At 42.7% G+C, this 19699-nt stretch overlaps 1 protein-coding gene across 2 annotated transcripts in view; it reads right to left on the bottom strand.

The window, feature by feature from the left end:
* The window catches only part of PCSK2 (proprotein convertase subtilisin/kexin type 2), a 270812-nt gene that overhangs the window by 115277 nt on the left and 135836 nt on the right, over positions 1-19699 (bottom strand). For both annotated transcript variants that reach the window (XM_073236951.1, XM_037022502.2), the window contains exons 3-5: positions 18509-18622; positions 16442-16550; positions 10700-10737 (exon numbers count right to left, since the gene is read on the bottom strand). In XM_073236951.1, coding sequence (XP_073093052.1) covers positions 10700-10737; positions 16442-16550; positions 18509-18622 — 261 coding nt within the window. The remainder of the gene's footprint in view (positions 1-10699; positions 10738-16441; positions 16551-18508; positions 18623-19699) is intronic.

The following is a 19699-nucleotide window of genomic DNA, read 5'->3' as shown; positions in this document are numbered from 1 at the left end:
CATGGATGGAGCTGGAGAGTATTATGCTCAGTGAAATAAGCCAAGCGGAGAAAGAGAAATACCAAATGATTTCACTCATCTGAGGAGTATAGGAACAAAGGAAAAACTGAAGGAACAAAACAGCAGCAGAATTACAGAACCCAAAAATGGACTAACAGGTACCAAAGGGAAAGGAACTGGGGAGGATGGGTGGGCAGGGAGGGATAAGGGGGGGGAAGAAGAAGGGGGGTATTAAGATTAGCATGCATGGGGGGAGGGAGAAAGGGGAGGGTGGGCTGCACAACACAGAGAGGACAAGTAGTGACTCTACAACATTTTGCTAAGCTGAGGGACAGTAACCGTAATGTGGTTGTTAGGGGTGACCTGATATAGGGGAGAGCATAGTAAACATAGTATTCTTCATGTAAGTGTAGGTTAAAAATTAAAAAAAAAAAAAAAAAAGAAAGAAAGAAAAGGGGGATTACTCCTTAACAGGATAAAACTATTGGTAAATCAAAGATCAACGCATGCTTTAAATATCCTTAATGTTGATCACTTAAAGGGTGTCAGATGATCAGCTATGGAGGTACTCTTTTCTGATAATATTCCTTTCTCTTAATTTAAAAAAAAAAAAAAAAGCAGTTACTGTGTGCTGACCTCCAATGAGTTCTGCACAGTGGTATAGAGGGCATGTCAAAGTGTGGGCAAAGGGTCTGTTTGTTTCTATGCAGAAGATCAAGGCCTAGCTTGGATACCCAGAAAATGAACTAAGATACGATATGAGGAGGAGCTTCCGGCATCAGCACTCTCTGGAGGACTTGTGCCAGGGGGATGATCATCAAAAAGCCTCCACAGGGTTCCGGACGATGCTGCGGTTGTGGCTGCATCCAGCCCACCGTCTCCTGGACTTGCCATAGGAATGAGGAGGGAGATGTCTAGGCTGGCATGTGCATACAGTGAGACAACGAATTTGACCGGATCTGTACTGTTGGAACTCAACCAGGAGTTGGGAGGGGTGCAAGTTGTAGCACTCCAAAATCTCATGACTATAGACTATCTATGGTTAAAAGAACATATGGGATGTGAACAGATCCCAGAAATGGGCTGCTTTAATTTGTCTGATGGTTCAAGTACAGTTGGACAATATCCATCATATCATAGATAAATTTTCACAAATACCTAGGGTGCCTAAATGGTTTTCTTGTCTTCACTGGAGATGGATGGTAATTATAGATTTGCTTTGTTTATGTCACCGTATTCCTATTATGTTAATATGTGTGTGCAAATTAGTTAGTAGTTTAAAACCCATACATACTTAAGGTACTATACAAGAAGATATGTCAAAGAAATAATCAATCCTCCCATGTTTCCTTCATATGCTACATCTATAGCTTTTCTTCTTCCTTCCTAATTACAACCCTTAAATAGAATTCGTGCCTCATATCGAATTTACCAAGTATCATAATTCCTCCAGGTGGTAAAGATACCTCAAGACAAGTGCTGGGCATAGAAGCCACAGGGCATAAATCTGCAAAGAAGTAAAAAGCTAACCTTTGCAAACAATATGGCTTCTCTCTCACTTACCAACTTTACATTTCCCTGTATGGCCCCAGAAGATGACTGGTTAGCCAGAGACGGGTAAGATTCCTCAAGGGAGGAACAACCTAAGACAGGCACAGTCGCAGGGGGGCCATCAGGTGAGAATTTGGGGATCAACAGAGGTGAGGCTCAGAACCTCACCCCCCCTGCTTTGAGAGAAATCTTCTGCATCCGTGGATGTCTTGCTGTCCTTGTCTAGCCTGGATTAATACTTAGTCCATAGGCACACACCTGATCATCTGATCATCTACATTTGCCTTCTTACAGCACTAAACTATGTTTTCTACCTTTATCTTGCATCTACCTACCACTTCAGCATTTTATTAAAAATAAAAATAATAATAATAATAGGAGAAATGTGGGATCAACATATAAATCAAGTACAAAAATCAAACGAATATTCATATTTGACCTGATTGTTTATAGGTCATATTGCATGATCAAAACCAAAAGTTTCTGTGATGAATGCCCTTGTACTGTTCACCATGTAAGAATTTATTCACTATGTAAGAATTCGTTCACCATGTAAGAACTTGTTCGTTATGCTTCAGAAGATTGGAGACTGACGAGAATTAGGCTTGAGATGGATTAATGATTGTACATTGAGCGTTGACCCCCCTATACTGAATTTTATTGTTGTTAACAACCATTTGATCAATAAATATGAGAGATGCCCTCTCAAAAAAAAAAAAAAAAAAAAAAGAATAAAATACCTAGGAATAAACCTAACCAAAGAAGTGAAAGATCTATACCCTGAAAACTACAAGTCACTCTTAAGAGAAATTAAAGGGGCTAGGAAGAATTAATATAATCAAAATGGCCATCCTGCCCAAAGCAATATACAGATTTGATGCAATCCCTATCAAATTACCAACAACATTCTTCAACGCACTGGAACAAATAGTTCCAAAATTCATATGGAAACACCAAAGACCCTGAAAAGCCAAAGAAATCCTGATAAAGAAGAATAAAGTAGGGAGGATCTCACTCCCCAACTTCAAGCTCTACTACAAAGCCATAGTAATCAAGACAATTTGGTACTGGCACAAGAACAGAGCCACAGACCAGTGGAACAGACTAGAGAATCCAGAAATTAACCCAAACATATATGGTCAATTAATATTTGATAAAGTAGCCATGGACATACATTGGTGAAATGACAGTCTCTTCAACAGATGGTGCTGGCAAAACTGGACAGCTACATGTAGGAGAATGAAACTGGACCATTGTCTTACCCCATACACAAAAGTAAATTCAAAATGGATCAAAAAACTGAATGTAAGTCATGAAACCATAAAACTCTTAGAAAAATACATAGGCAAAAACCTTTTAGACATAAACATGAGTGACCTCTTCTTGAACATATCTCCCCGGGCAAGGAAAACAACAGCAAAAATGAACACGTGGGACTATATTAAGCTGAAAAGCTTCTGTACAGCAAAAGACACCATCAATAGAACAAAAAGGAACCCTACAGTATGGGAGAATATATTTGAAAATGACAGATCCAATAAAGGCTTGACGTCCAGAATATAGAAAGAGCTCACACGCCTCAACAAACAAAAAACAAATAACCCAAATTAAAAATGGGCAGAGGAACTGAACAGACAGTTCTCTAAAAAAGAAATACAGATGGCCAACAGACACATGAAAAGATGCTCCACATCACTAATTATCAGAGAAATGAAAATTAAAACTACAATGACGTATCATCTCACACCAGTAAGGATGGCTGCCATCCAAAAGACAAACAACAACAAATGTTGGCGAGGCTGTTGAGAAAGGGGAACCCTCCTACGCTGCTGGTGGGAATGTAAATTAGTTCAACCATTGTGGAAAGCAGTATGGAGGTACATCAAAATGCTCAAAACAGACTTACGATTTGACCCAGGAATTCCACTCCTAGGAATTTACCCTAAGAACGCAGCAATCAAGTTTGAGAAAGACAGATGCACCCCTATGTTGATTGCAGCACTATTTACAATAGCCAAGAATTGGAAGCAACCTAAATGTCCATCGATAGATGAATGGATAAAGAAGATGTGGTACATATACACAATGGAATACTACTCAGCCATAAGAAGAGGGAAAATCCTACCATTTGTAGCAACATGGATGGAGCTGGAGGGTATTATGCTCAGCGAAATAAGCCAAGCGGAGAAAGAGAAATACCAAATGATTTCACTCATCTGTGGAGTATAAGAAAAAAGGAAAAACTGAAGGTACAAAACAGCAGCAGAATCACAGAACTCAAGAATGGACTAACAGGTACCAAAGGGAAAAGGACTGGGGAGGATGGGTGGGTAGGAAGGGATAAGGGGGGGAAGAAGAAGGGGGTATTAATATTAGCATGCATGGCAGGGTAGGAGAAAGGGGAGGGCTGTACAGCACAGAGAAGACAAGTAGTGATTCTACAACATTTTGCTATGCTGATTGACAGTGACTGTAAAGGGGTTTATAGGGGGGACCTGGTATAGGGGAGAGCTTAGTAAACGTAATATTCGTCATGGAAGTGTAGATTAATGATAACAAAAAAAAAGAAGCAGTTCCTTTGTGGTGACCTCCAATGAGTTCTACACAATGGTATAAAGGGCATATCAAAGTGAGGGCAAAGGGTCTGTTTGTGTTTATAGAGAGGATCAAAGCCTAATTTGGCTACCCAGAAAATGAACTGAGATACGATATGAAGAAGAACTTCCAACATCAGCACTCTCTGGAAGAGTCATACCATAAGATGATCATCAAAAATCCTCAACAAAGATCCAGGCGATGCTGCAATTGTAGCTGCATCCATCCCACTGGTTCCTGGACTTGCCATTGGAATGAAGAAGGAGGTATCTAAGCTGGCCTGTGCTTTCATTAAAGCAACAAATTTGACTGGATCTATACTGTTGGAACTCAACCAAGAATTAGGAGAAGTGCAAGTTGTAGTGCTCCAAAATCTTACGACTACAGACTATCTACTGTTAAAAGAACATATGGGATGTGAACAGTTCCCAGGAATGGGTTGTTTTAATTTGTCTGATTTCTCTCAGACTGTTCAAGTACAGTTGGACAATATCCATCATATCATAGACAAATTTTCACAAATGCCTAGGGTGCCTAACTGGTTTTCTTGGCTTCACTGGAGATGGCTGGTAATTATAGATCTGCTTTGGTTATGTAACTGTATTCCTATTATGTTAATGTGTGTGCACAATTTAATTAGTAGTTAAAACCTATACATGCTTAAGTTACTCTACAAGAAGATATGTCAAAGAAATAATCAATCCTCCCATGTTTTCTTCTGTCTGCTACCTCTATAGGTTTTCTTCTTCCTTCCTAATTACAACCCTTAAATAGAATTCGTGCCTCATATCGAATTTACCGAGTATCATAATTCCTCCAGGTGGTAAAGATACCTCAAGACAAATGCTGGGCATAGAAGCCACAGGGCATAAATCTGCAAAGAAGTAAAAAGCTAACCTTTTCAAACAATATGGCTTCTCTCTCACTTACCAACTTTACATCTCCCTGTATGGTCCCGGAAGATGACTGGGTAGCCAGAGACGGGTAAGATTCCTCAAGGGAGGAACAATCTAAGACAGGCACAGTCGCAGGGGGGCCATCAGGTGAGAAATTGGGGATCAACAGTGGTGAGGCTCAGAACCTCACCCCCCATGTTTTGAGAGAAATCTTCTGCATCCGTGGATGGTTTATTGCCCTTGTCTAGCTTGGATTAACACATAGTCTACAGGCACACACCTGATCATCTACAATTGCTCTCTTACAACACTAAACTATGTTTTCTATCTTTATCTTGCATCTACCTACCACTTCAGCATTTTATTAAAAATAAAAATAAAAATAATAATAAGGGAGAAATGTGGGATCCACATATAAATCAAGTATAAAAATCAAATGAATATTCATATTTGATCTGATTGTTTATAGTTCATAATGTGTGATAAAAACCAAAAGTTTCTGTGATGACTGCCTTTGTACTGTTCACCATTTTAAAACTTTTTCACTATGTAAGAATTTGTTCACCATGTAAGAACTTGTTCGTTATGCTTCAGAAGATTGGAGACTGATGAGAATTAGGCTTGGGGTTGATTAATGATTGTGCATTGAGTCCCCTTTATAGAATTTTATTGTTGTTAACAACCATTTGATCAATAAATATGAGAGATGCCCTGTCAAAAAAAAACACAAAACATTCTGACCAAATAGCCATCAACCTTCCTCTTGCACATTTTCAGATATGGAGAACTCATTGCTTCCTGGGAGAGCTAATTACTTTCATTTATGAACCTTAATCATTAGAGACTTCTTCCTTTAACTGAACTAAAAAATCATTGGTGAAATTTTCTTTGGAGAAATTACTGAGCACACTGAACACCTCATCCCTTATGGAGAATGTGAAATATTTGGAAACATATTTAATATGTTTCTTAAGCTGTCTTTTCCCAGTTCCTGCAGCTCTCTTTAGGGGGCTATGGTTTGGAGTCCTCTACTGATCTGTCACTCTTCCTTTTAGAGTGAGACACTCACTGGAAGCATCCTCATTGTCTAATAATTGAAGACTGTGATGTTTAAATAAATTATAGCATGAGGCAATACTATAATAGCCCTTATAATGTTTTGAGGATTACTTAATAATGCAAAAGTGTTCATGATATATCAAGTATATATGCAACAGGAGACTAATGTCATTAAAAAATATTCCCATAGAAGAGAAAGTCCAAACTAGGACAAAGTAGTAAGAATGGTGATATGGCCAGTTTTGAATATGCTTTATGTTTTTATAAATTTTCTATAGAAAATTTGCAGTTTTTTTAATGAGAATTGTTTTTTGGTGGGGAGAAACAAAGAAAAAACACAAAACTCATAGAACTAATATTGTTCTTCAGGTACATTCTGATATTACAGATTTGAGGGGAGCCAGCACCTCTCAATCTGGATGCTTCCCTCTAATTTCAGATTAAGGTTTTGGCAGATGGACACACTATGGATGAGTAATGTACCTGCAGTCATCAGAGCCCCAGGGGATTGTTTTTCCACTTGAATTACTATCTCTTTTTAATCTGGTAACTGGCATTGGGAGCACCTAGGACTGGGCGAGGAGAAGGAGAGGATGCCTAGGCTACTCTCTGTGCAAGTGGCTTTCATGGGGCCTAGACTACCAGGAGGGAGGCCCTGAGCTGTCAGCTTTCCAGCCTGACTGACAGCCACCCCACCTTAAAGTCATACAGTTGCAAGATGGAGTAACACTGGTTTGTGAAAGGAAGCATATTTGGCTGCTCTGGAAGTGTGGATAAAATGAGAGTTCCTGTGGCAGGATTCTCACCGGGCCTTGGTTGACTAGCTCACTGCACACCTGTGGGCAATTTGACTCTATATAAAGAGCTCTGCTCAGTGCTCTGGGCATGGCACAGTGGCAGGGCTGCAAGGCTGCAGGAGGGCAGAGCAGAGGCTGGAGTGGTGGCAGCACCAAGGACAGAGGCTCAGAGGATGGCTGTGTGGACAGAGGGGCCCAGAGGACAGCTGTGCAGACAGAGGGGCCCAGAGGCAGAGACTGGCTTGCTGCATGCAGACTCACTCTGAGTGAATGGGATTCTAGTGACTGACCTGCCACTGTGAGAATAAAGTTGGGTATAACCCTTTCACCCCAAGAATGTTTTGCCATCAATTTCTTTGGTGACACTGAATCCATAGTGACTTGCCTGGGGCTGAAACCCATTGGCAAAACAATTGGCATAGTCGGTAGGATTCATTGTTGACCAAGGAAAAAGATAGGCTGCCCTTATGGGAGGGGTGCTTCAGTGGGCTGCCCCTGTGAATGGGGACACAGTGGATCATCCCCAAATGGGTAAGTGGTCTGAGGAGGCTTGCCTCCTAGAGGACTGGGCCCCACCCCAGGACTGGAGGCAAGTGGAGGTGACACCTGAGGCAGTAGGGGTGGCTCTTGATATAGTAAGCAGATCCTTTGAGAAGGAGAGTGCCCGTGAGGCAGCGGGGACTGTGGGTTGGCTGCGTGTCACAGTCTTAAAAAGGTCTAAAGAGGAGACCCAAGAAATGGCAGCAGAAGAACGCAAGCTGCAAAATTCTGTGGATTCCCTGAGGAGAGAGATGACATTGATGCAGGAGGAGGCAGCATGAGAGTGCAGGCAGCAAGGAGCCATTGGAGATGAGATGGCAGTGCTGCCAGGTTCTCTGAAGGAGGAAGAGGCCATCAAAGAAAAGGACAAACTCCTGAGGGAAGCACAGGCAGAGGTGGCATGAGAATGTCAGCTGTGAAGCATTGAGCTGAAGGTAAGGGACCTTCTGAAGACTGAGCTGGCATTGTTTGAGGCACTGTAGCAGAGGAGGCACTCGGGGGAGTGGAGAGAAAAGTGCCATCAGCCCCAGAAATGGAGGAGCTGGGGAAGGATGAAGGGGTGGTGCCGGAGGCACTGGCACCTCCTGTATTGAAAGCATGCCCAGTGGTTGTAAAGAAAATAAAGACCCAGCAGCTGAAAGTTCCCCAAGGAGAGGAGCAGCCCCCTCCCCAGGTTGTGGCATGCTCTATGGTCCACCCTTATACTCAGGCTGAGCTGGTGGCTGTGGGACTTAGGGGTGGATGGAATTGTTCTGTCGGGATCAGAGATGGGAAAGCTGTCTTCCCTGACAGTGCAGCCCACCTTGAAGCAGAGATTACAAAATGCGAGGTGACACATACAGTAGCTGAAGCAATGAGAACCTGGAAAGAAATAAGACCTGTTACTCACAAGAGGAATTTGAGGGGCCCCATGAGGGTTACGAGGACCCAGATGTGGGTTGATCTGATATGGGCAGGAGTAGATGGAAGGAAATTAGACAGGAAGCCAAATAGGATCTTACTGGAGCTATGGCAACGACTGAAACCAGAGCAGCAGTTCCAGCCATTAAAATCAAAGAGGCAGAGGTCAGAGACAGAGCCACGAGTCTGGCCTGTGTGTCTGCAAGACTTTTTGCTGGAGAGCCTGGAGAACAATGTTTGAGCTTCCTTGCACAGGGACCATTTCAGAGGACTAAGGGCACACAGATTGAGAGGAGAGAATCCCGGAGGGGTGGAGTGTGGATAAAATTAGAGTTCCTGTGGCCAGGATTATCACCTGGCCCTGGTTGACTAGCTCACTGCACACCTGTGGGCAATTGGACTCTATAAAGAGCTCCCCCCAGTGCTCTGGGCATGACACAGCGGCAGGGCTGCAAGGCTGCTGGACAGCAGAGCAGAGGCTGGAGTGGTGGCAGCGCCGAGGACAGAGGCCCAGAGGATGGCTGTGCAGAGAGGCCTGGAGGATGGCTGTGTGGACAGAGGGGCCCAGAGGCAGAGACCGGCTTGCTGCATGCAGACTCGCTCTGAGTGAATGGGATTTTAGTGAATGACCTGCCACCCAGAAATAAAGTTGGGTATAACCCTTTCACCCCAAGAACATTTTGCTGTCATTTTCTTTGGTCACACTGAATCCATAGCAAACTTGCCTGGGGCTGAAACCCATTGGCAAGACAGGGAGGTACTGCATCTTGGAGAATGGGGAACCCTTCGAAGGCCAGGAGGGAATACCATGTCTCTGTGTGCAGGGGCAGCCCTCTGAGGCTGAACGTGCCTCATCTGCAGGCTGTTATCCCTGCTTTCTTCTTAAGGAAAGGCCTCTGGGTCTCAGAGTCTTGCAAAGCAACACACGTGTTTCTCAATCTCCCTTTTGGAGGACTCCCCAGGGCCCTGCAGTTACTGGGGAGCCAGAGAAAGGCAGGGCATGAGAGGATGCAGAGAAGGCCCTCCGTGGGGCAGTCCTTTTCAGGAAGCAGAGGGACAGCCGGGCAGCACCAGGTGCACTTGCAGTGGGGAAGGAGGTCATGGGGGATGGTGAGAACTATTCCCTTACCCCAAAGATGGAAGCCTGGGCAGCATCTACACCTCAAAGGCAGTTTTTTGTTGTCTGATCTATAGGAGTGGATTCCCATCTCTGGGAATAGAGCTGTGGTTTAATTTTTGTCATTCCTCTCTGGGGGCCATACTGGCTGGACCCTGTCAATGATTCATTTAACTTTCTTTTTTTTTTTTTTTTTATTAAAAAGATGCTTAGACCAATGTAAAGTCTTCTAGGTTTCTAAAAACCATGGAGTAAATAGAAACCCAGCATGTTGGTGACTTGTTTCCTGATGTCCAATACACTAAACAGATGGAAAACTCCCATTTTCTCTGTGATGTGGACACACACACCTTCTGGGACTAAGGACCCAGAATACTGACTTGAAAACACTTGCCTGTTCACCATCTCTTCTCTATTTAAGTCCATGTTCTCCTAAATATGAATCTCTTCAACTAATTAAAATAACATTTTAAAAAATACTCAGATTTGGAGATTGTAGAGAAGTGTAGTTTGGATCATGGTAAGTGACCACACCAATGCTTGAACAGTATACTGGCTATGTTAAAACAGTGATCTTTTATGTTTAATGGTTTGTAGGTTTCTTCAGGAAAGCAGTGTGTGACCTGCTGGGTCAAAAGTTAGGGCATGTGGTGCTAGCCCAACACTGCTCACCCTGATTCTTTATGTCTCTTATTTGACACAGCATACTAAACGTTGTACTCAGAGTTTTGGAGAAGTTGGTATGGAGTACTCCGAAGCACAGAAAATGAAAAGCTGATCCTAGCCTTTGTAAAGGTCTGCTTGCAAAGTGAGTTGCTGTACTTCTTCACTTTTGCCATCTGTTTATCCAGCAAGAACCCAAGCACTTCATTCCCACCCTTTGATTCAATTTCCTCCCCTTGAGTTGGTTTTAAACCTTGCCAAGGTGCTTTCTTCTTCACTCCACCCCCAGCACCTTTTTTCTTGGATTCTGTTCTTTCAGACCTGAAATTTCTTTCTTTTCTTCTCACAAAGCTACAACCACCTTTGCCTGCTACCAGGCTCCATGCTTCTCCATTTGCTTTTCACCTGAACTGTGTCTCCAATAAAATGAGAGCTGGAGCGTGTGCATGTCTTGGGTGCATACATTCCTGGGTGCATGTCCTGGGTGCAAGCATGCATGTGTGTATGCACTAGCACCCATGTGTTCCTAATAAGAAAGGGCACTAGGACATTTAAGAAGCGCACAGGTGGCTTGTACTTACATAGTTCGAGGCCAGGTCTGGGTGGAGATAGTCAATCCCTGTAAAAAGACAACAGCAGAGGACAAAAGGTTAATACCTGCTACTATGTCCTCAGGAAAGCTGTTCAAGAAAGTGCACTCCTTAGGGGGCTTGATGGGGTGAGTGCCAGGGCCTGAGGCCCCAGCCTTGCATTTCCCACTTCAGGGTGGGCTGCCCCGCCTGAGTGGAGAGACAGCTGCTGCCTGATGCATCACAGGAGTGAGGCCAGTTAGAGCTCAGGGCCCTAGGATAACACTTCTGACATAAATGTCAGCACTCAGGGGCTTAGCAGCTGCATGATGGATGGCTCAGCAGAGCAGTGATCTAGGAGAGATTTGTGGAAATTTTGACATTTCTAAAGCATTAACTGGCATTTCTTTTGAAATTAAACTGGCCCTGGGGAGGAAAAGTGATGATTATTTAACAGGGCACAGCAGCAATGGATTAGGAGAGTATTCTCAGGCATGTTAATAATGAGAGGAATGTGGGATGGTGAGAAAATGATTAGGCAGAGGGCAAATGGTTTCCCATCAGGAGTCCTGGGTTGGAGCTGGTGCTTCTCTGTCCAAAAACTGGCTTTCAGCAAGCCTGAGGCATCCAGTCTCCAAAGTGGTAGACCCATATTTTCTCCTGGATGTGGCTTGTCTTGTTGCCCAAGAGTCACTGCAATGGGAGAATTACGGTCTGTGAGCACCACTGTGTCCCCTCAGACACATGGACCTCAGAAATCCCAGTGATACTTCAAGGGCAAATTGAAAAGCTCTCATCCAGGTTGTCAAAGCCATATGATCATTGCAACAGTTAATACCTGAGCATCCAGTCCTCCAAGAAACCAGCTGGGTTCCTGCACTGCATAACATATGGGCACAAGTGTAGGCTTTGGAGTCAGAGACCCACGATTGAATCCCAACCATGCCATCAACTGGATTCATGACTTTATGAAGGTGCTTGGCTTCTCTGTGCTGCCTCCTTCTAGACCAAGTGGGGTGGCAAACAGGGTGGTGTGCTTAGCCCTGTGATATTTTATAACTCTATTGGATTTGCAATATTTAAAAGCTAGACATTTCATTCAGTCCTTTTCATAGCTGGCACCCTCACTGCATGCATACTAAGACTGGGCCACAGTTAGAGCTTTGCTATGCAAAAAAAGAATAGTATTGGATGTATATTAAAAAAAAATTCCTGTTTCAATTTTTTCTGGTTACACAAGTAATTTCTGAACTGGAAGTTACTGTTCTACAGAACATGTTACATTTCACTGCTATTTGACATGTGAAGCAATTGCTGTCACCATGGCTGCTTGCTATAGCTTGGGAGAGGATAGGCTGCCACTTCCAAGCCACCAATCTCCTTCTCCTTCCCCTCCTGAGGACTGCATCAGGACAGGGGCAGGAGATTCAAAGACTAATATTATTAAAGGTTGCAGGCCCTTTCTCTGGACTTTGGTATGGAGATGGTCAATTTTTGCTGTGGGCTGGAGTTATGGATGAGTGCAGTCTATCAGACCATAATATCTGTGTGGCTTTGGCAAAGTGACATAATCTTTCTGAGCCTCAGTTTCCTCATCTTTGAAATGGGGATATTACTTACCTTGTTAAGCAGTTTTCAAATTAGAGCCTATTTGTTGAAAGTGTTTAGCTTGCCGTAAACACTTGATAATTATATTTCTTACCATCATGACTAGTACCATTGTCTACCACATCATTTGAGTCATGTGGATAAGGCAGAAAAGCAGAGACATTCAAAAAAATCTACTTATGTTGTATTGAAATTATATTGTACATATTTGCTGAAATCTGTTAAATGTTGTAAACTCATTGGGCAAAACATTTTGTAACATGTAGATAAGTTAAAATGCACACACATCCATGTGCACACATGTCAGAGAATGTTTTTTTTTTAACAGAGGGTCAATTTTTAAAACATGACTCCATGTTCTGATAGCACAAGTTGTTTAGGAGAGAATTTGCCTGAAAAATAGTCTCTTCTCTGTGAATGGAAAATATTGAGGCAAAGAGATAATTTGAGACTTGAGGGAAATAGACTTAAAATTAGATAAATTTAGCTTAATTAAAATAAAGGATCTTTATTTAGGTTAAGGGGAAGACTAAGTGTTGAGTTAGAACAGACACAGATTCTAGTATAAGAAAGAAAAGATTGTTGATTGAATTGTGAAGGATGACAGTTAATAGTTCAGTTGATCTATATAACATCTCAGGACCCTAGTCTTAAGCCCCATTCTTTCCATTGTCTCAAGAGAGCTAGCCCCTTGCACCACTCTTACTGACTTATGTGCATCAGTCCTAAATGAACGGATTGTAGTTTCCAAAGAGGGTTCACTGCCTCCCATGTCATATTGACTTCTGCAATATGGCAATGCCACTTCCTCCCCAGTTTGGAGGCAGATCTATTCTCTCCTCTTCAGTCTGAGGCGGCTGTGACTGCCTCTACCCATAGGATGTGGTAGAATCCACTACACGATTTCCAAGGCTAGGTCAGATATGGCCAGGCATCTTCCACCTGTTCCCTTTGGGCACTTCCTCACACTGGAGGAACCAGCTGCCCTGTAAGAAGCCTGTGTCACTCTGTTTGATAGACTCAGCTGAACTGCAGCATCGGCCAGCAGCACCACCAGCCATGGGAGCAGGCCATAATGGAAGTCCAGTCCAACTGAGCCTTCAGATGATTGCAGCCCAGCCAATGTCTGAATGAGAAACCTCAAGTGAGAGGTGCTTAGGCAGGCTCTTCCTGAATTTCTTGCCACAAAACTATGAGCAAAATAATGGGCAACTGCTGTCCATCTCTGTGTCTTGTTATGTCCTTATACTGTTTCCCAGGGCAAGTTCCTAACACCAGATTATTCCACTACAATAAAAGGAGTGAACTGTCATCACTGAGTGGGGTCCTTGCTGACATCTACATGCCCAGAATGTCACAGTCTTAAGAAATGCTTTCTGCCCCTTTGGGCAACAGCTAAGCATGGACATACTCTCCTCGTGATGTGCAGGGCATGCAAATGACATAAATTACACCTAAATGAAAGTAGTAGATACTGAGCATCTATCGAGTCACTGGATCTAGCAGAAGGGTTGATGGTTGAGTTTTGAGTTGGGCTACTAGAGAAGGATGAACAGTTGTTAAAACTGTGCTGAAGACGAATTGAACCTTCTTCATGAAGGTAATTGGATATTTTCCATATAAGCCAAAATATAGAGAGCCAATGCTTATAAAATACTACATTATTTTTGCTCTTAGGTCTCAGGATCAATATCTGTGTCTGTCTTCAACCTTGTTTTGGAATATCTTGCTGAGAGCCATCTGGGAAACAATTCCATACCATTTACACGTGCAGGCAGGTAAGACAGGAAATGCAGTGCTAATGGCCCCAGCCTTGCCGTCTCTACTGCCCAGAGCTGCCCAGTTACATGGTGAGAGGCTGCTGAACTTTTGGTCTTGTCCTTGTTGCATGGGGGCCGCTCTTGTCCAAAATGTGCTCACATTGCTCTTCTGCAGTGGATTTGGAGAATGGCTTGGTAGTCCTTCTTCTTCAGTTAGCATGCTGAACAAGCATGTGCTGAATTAAAGATAGCCCAGATGCTTTTCCTCTCTCTATGCCAGGAGGTGGAATCTATCGTTCCTCCTTGGGATCTGGCCCTGAGACCATTTATCCAACAGAAGTGACACAGTTATACTTGCCCATTCCAGGTCCAGTGTTGAAGAGGACAGGCTGCTTCGGCTTCTTATTTCTTAGAATTCCTGTTCTGGAGAGCCCCGAGCTATCTGTAGGAAACCAGCTGCCTTGCTGAGGAGACCACGTGGAGCGAAGTCCTGAGGCCACATGGAGTGGGAGGGAGGCTGAGCCATTAACATCCCAGTTGAGTTTCCAGTTGACCGGGCTGCCTTCTCACTTGAGCTACATGAGATAGCCCAGAGAGACAACCAGCACAATTGTCCAGCTGAGCCTTATCAACCCACAGACATGTGAGAGGTAACACGGTGGTTGTCTTAAGCCACTCAATTTTGAGGTGGTTTGTTCTGTAGCAGTAGGAGTTTTCATTGTGGGGCAGAGAGTTCACATTTTTGGCATCCCAAAGGCCATGAAATCAGCAGAAGAAATAGGTCAAACAAGAAATTCTGCTGAGACTTTCTTCTAAAGGGAGTGACTTCTCAAGCCCAGAAATGAGGAACACATTCAAGTGTCCTTCTCATCTCTGCTATCTTTGAAAGGGATGATGCAGCTAAAGAATCCAGAAATGGCTTTCACAAGGCTTGCCAGGAACTTTGTGAGCAATGTGTGTCTCTGTGGTCACTGTCTTGGCACTTTGAGGGTGCTTCCCTAATCCCCCAGAGACTGTGTGAAATGGGAATTACAGGGTATCTTAGGGTAATCAAATGACATCTCAAACCTGGCTGCATCTTTCTCCTGGATGAGCTGGTCTCAACCACTTTGGTTTCTAAACCAAAGCATTGTTAAGGAATAAACAGTTAGGAGCTCTTGACATCCACACATCCATACACACACCCTTGTGCAGAGCTCCTTTCTCCTTGTGAAGGCTCTCTGCCACTGGAAAAAGCTTCTACACCCACTGTAAAAAGTCTTGCACATCAGAAAACACTGAGGCATTGTTTTCATGTTGCTACTTAACGAGTGCACACAAAGGCAGCACGATTTCAAGTGTTGTTTCCCATCAATTCTGCTTCAAAGGCTTGCCTTAGAGAACAGTGTTCTTTGAGGATCTTTGGAAGGGAAAGTCTCCATTGTGTCATGTCTGTGTAGATTTTACATGTAATTGGAGCAACAATGCATAGGGGAGCTTTTCCTGGAGGACCCTAGAGGCCCACAAGAGTGCATTTCCACTGAGATGACTACACGGCAGAGATTCTCCAGAATCTCAGCAGAGCCAAGGACATGTGTCATCAGAAAAATACAGTTCATCAAACCCATTGGTTTTCATATCACAAACTACAGAAAATACAGCTCTACCAAATCTTTGTCTGGCAGGCATATGGGACAGAATAACATATGATAGGGGGCATATGGAATAAAATGTTGTCAAAGCCTGCTTTCCAAGGGTTTATTCTGAAAATAGCAGTAAGGACAAAATTTCTCCAAACCCCAAGCCTGTTGCTAAAAAAATCTATTATGGATCTAGAGCTGCACTGTCTAACAGAACTTTCTGTGATGATAGAAATGGATAGAAATGGATAGAATTGAATTTAAGCAGCTCCAAGCCCTATCTGGCTATTAAGAACTTCAAATCAAGCTAGTGTGATTGAGGAATTCAATTTTTAATTTTACTTAGCCTTAATTACTTAAAACTTAAATGTAAACAGTGACATACGGCTAGTGGGTATTACACTGGACAATGTGGATCTAGAGAAATAAGTGGTAAATATAAACAGGTTTAAAAGATGTTTTAAGGTAAAGTATAAACAGTGGCTGAATGAGAAATTAAAGTTCAGTGACACTCAACTTGTATTTGTTCATTTGTTTAGATTTTTTTACTTAGTAATTCAGTAAATATTTGTTAAGGGCATCTTAAATTTGAGGACCACTGATATGGAGAAAGGTGGGGATTTTGCCACAGAATAGATGGTGATCAGACCCAGCATCTGGTTATTCTGCCTCTGATTAGCATCTCCAAAATAATTACTCTTTTATGTTCCAAAGGCTTGCAAAGACACACTTTCTTCCAAGTAATGTAGAGGTTCTGAAATACTTACCATCGTCCATAATTCCAATGGTAACTCCTTTCCCTGTGTATCCCAGCTCCCAGGCTTCTGCCACATTCAAATCAAGGCCAGGAGTGCCATCAGCTTGCCCGGTATTGATCTGGTTCAGAAATTCCAGAGCAGAGAATCTTATTAGTTTGCTGTAGTAAAGCATGTTGAGTAAATGTTTGTTTGACATACTCTGCAGCCACCTGATATTCCAGGGTCATCTCAAAGGCCACATCTTCCATGAAATAAGACTTTTAGGTGTTTCCCTACTTACCCCTTCCAGCCTTCTCCTTCCATTTTCTGACATACACAATTGATGTTTTCTGTTTTACATAAATATGCAAACACAGTCTCAAGCTCCCCATCTCTTAGGATTAGGCTGCTAACTTTCAACTCCTTAGAGCTGCCATTGCAAAAAACCCTTCCCAGTTTAGAATTAAGTGCTTGCTAGCTCTCCTCATGTTTTGAATTTGGCATATATTGTCTGGATTATTCTTATTTGAATGTGATTTCCTCATCAAATGATATCCTTTGCAAGAGGGAACATGTCCTATACACCTCTGGAATTTCAGCACCACCACACCAAATCTTGCTTTAAAATACATCTTGACCTGAATTTAAGATAGCCAGCTCACCCTTCAGTGCATGTTCTAATGCAAAACAAAAACAAAAACAAAAAAGCCTTCCCCCAAAACAAAATTCAAAAAATAAAGGAAAACGAAGAAAAATTCCATATAAATATGTTCACTATCCCTTTTTATGCATTTTGTCCTGTGCATATTTTCTCAAAGAAGAATCATAAAAAATAGAGATTGTACTGGCAGAATCTCACAGTGATCAGTCAGCTATCACAGTATTGCTAAAACATTGTGGGAATGCCATTAGTGCTCTTTATAAAAATGACTGCTTTTTTTCTTGCTGGCACAGATTAAGACTACACCTCTTTACCCCCTTGGAAGTTAGAATGTCCATGTGACTGGTTTTGGTTAATGGACTGTGAGCTCATGTGCCATTTGTCACATGCAAGCAGGTCTAAGTGCCAGTTTGCAATTGTCCCTTCTGTTTGGTGAAGTGCCTATCGACTCAGAGCCAAGGTGGAGCCCAGATCCCTGAGTGCTATGAAGCCTTGGGTGTATAGCATGGGTGAGAAACAAGCTTTGATTTTGTTAAGCTACTGTGATATGAGGGTTATTTGTTATTGCAAGAAACCTAGCCCATCCTGACTAACACACATCAGCTCAATCAGTTACCAGACCAGATTTGTAGATTTCCATGCCCAAAAGCATAAGGCATAATCAAGCTCTGAAGCTCCAGGAGGGAAGTGTGATGCATTCCTGCAATGTAGCAGTGCACAGGGCCGTAATTTAGTTCTGTATTGCCCATCACCTTTTACCCTAAATAAGGTAAATTTCACTCATTTCTGTAAGTTAGTCAGTCCTTATCCTCAATATGCCCTGCAGTTTGAGTCGGTTTGGAGACATTGGGACCTTTTAAACATAACAGAACCCATCCAAACTGATCACTGTTGGTGAGCCAGAAAATACTCACTTCACCAGACAAATGGACTTTCTGTGCCTTGAATTCTGTGTCAGTTAAGTCCCATGGAAGTAGTTTCCCGCCATGATTTTAGGAGGCACTAAATATATGTTGCCTTTGGTACCTTAGTCTCCTTCTCCTATGCCTGTGGTGTCATCATGTCGTCCCATTACTCTGCCTGTTGAGATCCATGAATTATTCTTTCCAACCTTTGACTTATACATGACTTATACATGTTTTTGTAAGTCTTCACTTGAATTCTCGTGTGCTTTTTCAGAGTCTGGGGGAATCTGATCAGCTTTGTTAGTTGCTTTGACACTAGGAAATCAAGGCTATTTAGTAGTTCTAGTCTGAAGCTGATTAGAGAATGAGATGTGTGGGCGGTGACAGAAAATCAATACTTATCAGAGGGGACAGAGCAGTTCACTAGGTTGAATGCTGACTAACACCCCACAGAATAATGAGGAAATAGGAAGTATCTTTTATCCAAAGTTTCATGATGAGAAACACCAGACATAATACAGAGGTGCTTACCAGATACCATTGCTTTGTAAAAAGAGGATCATTCATGTTGATGTCAATTTCATTGATGTCTCTATACCCTCGCTTTTTTCGGTCAAATCCTTCCTGTTGCAAGGCCATCTTTACCTGGAATGACAATGCTGGCATTTTATCTGAAGATCAACCTGAACACCCCTCTTCTGGAATTCATTTCCACAAATTTGAATTCCATGTGTATATATAAGGAGTTTTTTTCTCAGCAAAAGTCAAGTTCACATTATGTACTCTCTTGCTTTCTGATTATTTTCCAAGAGCATTTTCTTCTGCTTGGGCTGAACAAAGAGACCGTGGTGATGGCTGAAAGTGAGTTTCCTTAAAATAAGAATTAGATGGAGAAACGTACCCTCAAGGAAGATGAGGGGGCAGGGGTCATTAAGTGAAAAAATAACAAGAATAAAGCAATGGGACACTTCTAAGAAAAGAGATTGATGTGAATTCAGGGAGGGAGAGAGTGAAAACTGCAAAGGCCATGTTTCTGCAGGCCATCCTAGCCTTCACATTAGTTGACAGTATTGTGCTGTATTTGGGAATCAGCCAAAAACAAAAAGCAAACAAACACCTGCCTGGATAGCTAGCAAGTTGCTGGCAAAGCTCTAGAAGGTGAGTGCGGGACCCTAAAGAGGACCTAATAGATGGTGCTGCCATCCTTGTAATGATAACACTTCGTTTCTGGAGAGTCAGACAGAACTCCAAACCCTTGGACGGAAGTGAAACTTAGGAGCTGAACTAGTTCAAGCAGGCTCCTGGCAACAGCTAGACTTTGTCCCAGTCACAAAATTTAGTTTCATTGTGCAATAACTCAGCTATCATCCAATAGCTGAGGCCAGTCTTGGAATATCTACGAACGCAAGGAATAGCTCTCACCTCCTAGGCAAATGCATCAAAGAGTGAGTGCTGGATGTTTATTACTTTTTAAATTATAATTTGCCACCCAAGATTCATTTCTCTTTTTCCCAAATCCCCCTGTCATTGTATGTGGTGGATTATCTCCAGTCCATGGGGTTCTGTGTTGGTGGGAATGAAATTTGAGGTGCCGGTCTGCTGGTAAGACATTGAAGGCTTTCTCTGCCCCAGGGGTTCCTCAGAGGGTATCTAATTCCCAGGATTTGAATCTTGGAAGAATGATGTGAGGGCAGAAGGAATTTATTTTGGAGGTTCATGCAC

This window comes from Manis javanica, chromosome 5 (genome assembly GCF_040802235.1).
Source record: "Manis javanica isolate MJ-LG chromosome 5, MJ_LKY, whole genome shotgun sequence".
NCBI classification, from domain to species: domain Eukaryota; kingdom Metazoa; phylum Chordata; class Mammalia; order Pholidota; family Manidae; genus Manis; species Manis javanica.
The sequence above is the reverse complement of the archived record's forward strand: the minus strand, read 5'-3'. Positions and strand labels throughout refer to the sequence as shown.